At 36.6% G+C, this 5,232-nt stretch overlaps 1 protein-coding gene across 12 annotated transcripts in view; it reads left to right on the top strand.

Moving 5' to 3' along the window:
- The window catches only part of LOC122633572 (polypyrimidine tract-binding protein 1), a 305,402-nt gene that overhangs the window by 104,956 nt on the left and 195,214 nt on the right, over window positions 1–5,232 (top strand). For 3 of the 12 annotated variants that reach the window (XM_043821586.1, XM_043821585.1, XM_043821584.1), the window contains exon 1: window positions 4,004–4,972. The exons of the other annotated variants lie outside the window; for them this stretch is intronic. In XM_043821586.1, the coding sequence (XP_043677521.1) occupies window positions 4,970–4,972 (3 nt within the window). In that variant the 5' untranslated portion in view covers window positions 4,004–4,969. Of the gene's footprint in view, window positions 1–4,003; window positions 4,973–5,232 lie in introns of those variants that run through there. 12 annotated transcript variants of the gene reach the window in all.

Here is a 5,232-nt window from a genome sequence, read left to right as displayed (position 1 = left end):
AAAGAAAGGAAACAAAAAAGGCGCGAGACTTAGAAACGAAACCGAGACCATCCTCTTTCTCTCTAGGAAAAAAAAAAACAAAAAAAAATATATGATAGAATTCGCTCGGAGAAATTATATCGGAAGGGTTGTTTAAAAAAAATTGCGAAAAAAGAACCGAAGAAAATTATGTACGCGTCTGAGTGCATATTATAAGTATCACTTGTTTCTTCTCTCTCTCTCTCTCTCTTTCTTTCTCTCTCTCTCTCTCTTTCTTTCTTTCTCTTTCTCTTTCTCTTTCTCTTTCTCTCTATCTAAAATTTGAACTTTTTAAAGATAAGGGAAAACAGATCGTTCGGACGTTGATGTGTACCAGGTAGGAGAGAGAAAACGTGTAAAAAAAGAAATTACTCTGTCTGTCTGTCTGTCTGTCTGTCTGTCTGTCTGTCTGTCTGTCTGTCTGTCTGTCTTTCTCTCCATCTCTCTGTCTCTTTCTTTCTCTCTTTCTCTCTCTTTCGCACTCTTTCACTTTATACGTGTAAAAACACCCCTCTCTCTCTCTCTACGTCTCTCTCTTCTAACGTAGGATAATATTTAATATGGGAAAAGCGAAATAAATTAAAGGATTTCTTATTAAGGACAATTAAGGGGATAAAAATAAAATTAAAGAAATTGAAAAGAAAAAAAATTAATAATAATAAATAAATAAATAAACAAATTAATTAAGTAATTAAAAGAAAAAAAATAAATAAATAAATAAAGAGACAAGCACGTCGTTTTTGTCGTCGTCGTTGTCTCTTCGTCGTCGTCGTCGTCGTCGTCGTTTTTGTCATAAGTGACCTGTCAAGGAACAGACAAAAGAGAATCGCGTTAAGACAATCAAGCACAGTAGTGGGTCCGGTGTTATATTATATATATATATATATGTATATATACAGACATATATATATACATATATAAGAGGAAAGAAGAGAGGGAAAACGGGCGATAGATAGATTGATAGGTAGATAGATAAATAGATAGATAGATAGATAGATAGATTGATAGATAGATAGATAGATTGATAGATAGATAAATAGATAGATAGATAGATATATCATAGTAAGCGAGCAAATTCACATATCTCGAGGAAAACAATTTTTAGTATATATAGTACATAAAATCGGAATTTATATATACCTGAGTCGCGAAAGAAGAGAAAAGAAGAGAAGAGAGGAGAAAGAGAAGGAAATAAGATCGCGAATTTCTAAAAAGTGTATATATATATGTATATATATATATATAAATAAATATATAAAATATGTATACATATATGTATATATAAATATCTCTCTATCTCTTTCTTTCCGACAGATAATCTTACGGGATCTACTTTACACGCGTGTCGTCTTTCTCACTCTCTTTCTCTCTGGTTTTTAAACACGTATCCTATGCGTTATATCTTTTAGTATAATCTCGCTCATTCTCTTTTTCTCTCTCTTTTTCTCTTTCTTTTTCTCTCTCTCTCTCTTTCTTTACTATCAATGAACATATAAAACTCGCGGTATTTGAGTACACATATATATATATATTATTATTATATATATATACACACACATATCTATATGTATACACGTATATCTATATACTTATACACATATAATATATATACACACATACGTTTATATGTATACACCCTTTGCACATATCCGATCGTCGCGCCACGACGACCGGCTGGCGCGTCGTACGAATAATAATCTTTCGGCGTTTCAACGAGGTGAAGAGATGAACGAAGGGAAAACGTACGGAGTGGTTCGGTGAAGAGAGACGATAAAAATCTCCTCCTCCTCTTCCTCCTCCTTTTCTTCCTCTTTTTCTTCTCTCTCCTGTTTCTTCTTTTTCTCTTTTTCTATCACTTTCTCTTTCTTTTTCTCTTTACTATCTTAATCTTCTCTATTTTTTTCTTTTCTATCTCGTTCTATCTATTTCTCTCTCTCTCTCTCTCTCTCTCTCTCTGTATCTCTCTTTCTTTCTCTTTTATATTCCCACAAATTTCCTAATTTCCGTCTCTTTCTCACTTTCTCGCTTTTCTACATTTCTCTTGCTCGCTCGTTCCTCGTGAACACGGCCGTTAAGGAAAAAAAGAAAAAAGAAAAAAAAAATAATAATAATATAATACTCGTAATATCTAATAGTAATAAAAAGAGAAGAAGGAGAAGAAAAGAAAAAAAAAAGAAGGAAAGAAAGGAAGGGAAAAAATACAGTGGAAGAAGAAGTTTTAAGGAAACGCGCGCTGTCGCGGAAAACTGGCGCGCGTTCGCCTCGTCTCTTTGTCAATCTTCGTGACAATCATTTTCACTTAGCTCTCTTAGCGCGTTTTAACGAACATTAACGAGTAAAAGTAAAATAAATTTAAATAAAATATAATAAAATAATAATAATAATAATAATAATAATAAAGACAAACAAACAAACACAAACAAGCAAACAAACAATTAAACGAACAAACAAATAAGCAAGCAAGCGAACGAACGAACGAACAAAAAAGGAGAAAGAGAGACAACTTGGACTCTTCTTTTTTATTACTGCTACGAGTCCTTGCGTCTTGCAAAAACGTATCGATAGATCGAATAGATGAAAAAATAAGAAGGGGAAAAAGACGAAAAGGAAAAAACGTATGTTAGTAAAAGATCGAACGGAAAGAAGATACGATAAATAATTGTAAAAGATTAGTAACAAACAATTGTAATTGTCGCGTTAATAATAATAATTATTATTATTAATTATTAATTATTATTATTATCATCATTATTACTATTACTATTACTATTATAAACTACGTCGTTTCAATTAACGTACGAGGGAATCGCACGTCTCGCGCACAACTTTCTATATCTGTCTCTCTTTCTTTCTTTCTCTTTCTCTCTCTCTCTCTCTCTCTTAAACGTCTATCTATCTGTCTTTCTCTATTTCTCTATTTCTCTATTTCTCTTTCTCTCTTTTTCATTCTCGCTCTCTGCGATCAAATTTTCGAACTTTATCTCTCTCTTTCTTTTTCTCTTTTAAAGATCTCTTTCGCAACACAAGGGCATTCGTAAATTTTTCTAGTGGTCTGTTTACCTTTCTTTTTTCTATTTTTCTTTCTTCCTTTTTTCATCTGTCCGCATATATCCTTCGTAAATTACACAAACGAGCGAACGATCGTTTCTCTCTCTCGTATCCTCGCGCGTTTTTTCTCCCCCTAATCTCTCTCCTGAATTAATATATCGATAACAATGTACATAATATATTTAATAACATAACGACAATCATCGTTTGAAATAATCGATAATCTCGAACGGATTATCTTTTTCCGATTTACGATTTGAGAAAAAGAAAAGAAAAGAAAAAGAGAAAAGGAATATCTTCTTCTCTCGTTCGAGTTAAATGGACGCGCGAGTGCTCGTCTGTTCGTTGTAAAAAAAAAAGGATTTTAAAGAAAGGAAGAAGTTTTTAAAGGATCTCGATAAGGACATACATATATTATATATAAATATAATATAATATAATATTCTCGATGGTTGTGCGAACGCGTATGTAATCTTTCCTTCTCTCTTTATATATTTCTTTGGGCGTGTTTTTGTGGATCTATAGTTAAGTAATGCGAGAGATCATCTACTCTTCATCGTCCGGACGACTGAGTAAACGTTATTTGTAAACACGTGGAAATAAAAGGAGAAACAGAGATATAATATTAAAGAAAGAAGGAAGAGAAGAAGGAAAAGAAACAGACAGAGAAAGAGAGAGAGAGAGAGAGAGAGAGAGAGAGAGAGAGAGAAAGAAAAACAAAGAGAAAGAAAGAAAGAAATAAAGAGAAAGAGAGAGAGAGAGAGAGAAGAGGGCTCGTGGTTCTTCTTATTCCTCGTTCAAGGACAGCGATCGATCAGTAATCTCCGAGATAAGAGTTAGTAAGGAAGAAAGAGGAAGTAGATAGAGAAAGACAAAGACAAAGAGAAGGAAAGAAAGAAATAAACAAACAAACGGAGAGAAAAGAAAAAGGAGATAGAGAGTAGAGATCGCGAGAAAGAAGAAAAACGTGTATAAAAGAAAAAAAGAAAACACGACGTCGGGAGCGACGTCGGCGAGGATAAGTAAGAAGGTTAGTCGTATCACAACGGAGACTCGATCGAGAGTACAGCCGCTGGAACGTGCTGCCTGGTGGAACTTGGAGGGCAAGATTCTACGGAGGGTCGGACTACGCTCGGCCGCTCGTGGCGGCGGCGTCCTCCTTTACCCTCCTCCGGGTCAGCAACACCAGCAGCAGCAACATCATCATCATCATCATCATCATCATCATCAACAGCAACAGCAACAGCAATTGCAACAGCAGCAACATCACCACCATCAACAACAACAACAGCAACACCAGCATCAACATCAACAACAACATCATTATTATCAACGTAAAGCAGCAGCGACGGCAGCAGCAGCAGCAGCAGCGGCAGCAGCAGCGGCAGCAGCAACAGCGTCTTGGCTCGGCGAGGTGATCGACGTAGACGAGACACGTTCCTCCATCACCACGTATTTTCATTCGTATCCGTTTGTCCCGGGTGGTGCGGTGCCCCTGCCCCCGCCCCTGATCAACAGCATAAACAACGCGGCGGCAGCAGCGGTCACCCCGGGACTCGTAGGACACCTATTCGCTGCGGGACAACAGACTTGCAATATCGCTTGTACTTGCAATCGTAGTATCGTTGCCAATTGCAATCCTCATCATCAGCAACAACAGCAGCAGCATCATCATCATCAACATCATCAGCATCATCAACAACAGCAACAACAACAGCAACAGCACCAACAGCAGCAGCAACAGCATCATCATCATCAACAGCAACAACATCACCACCACCACCATCAACAGCAACAACATCATCACCAGCATCATCACCATCATCAACAGCAACAGCATCATCGTAATCTCGCCACCACGGCTGCCGTTCTTCTGCAGCCGATCGAGCACATCAAGGACACCATGGTGAGAGTGCTAATCGTAATAACGATCGTTAGTCCTCTTCTTTGTTCTTCTTCTTTTCCTTCTTCTTCCGCTTCCTACGTACTTACAAAAACTTACAAACGCGTTCCTTCGCATCAAAAAACATATATATTTATTTATTTTTTATCTCGTACGTATATCTCTTCGGAGACGAAAATTCGCGAAAATGACGACGTACGTGCATACGTCCGTACATATTCAATGGAACTATATCCGTACTTACGTATTTACATATCTAGAGC

The sequence above is a fragment of the Vespula pensylvanica genome, chromosome 12 (assembly GCF_014466175.1).
Source record: "Vespula pensylvanica isolate Volc-1 chromosome 12, ASM1446617v1, whole genome shotgun sequence".
Lineage (NCBI taxonomy): Eukaryota > Metazoa > Arthropoda > Insecta > Hymenoptera > Vespidae > Vespula > Vespula pensylvanica.
The sequence above is the reverse complement of the archived record's forward strand: the minus strand, read 5'-3'. Positions and strand labels throughout refer to the sequence as shown.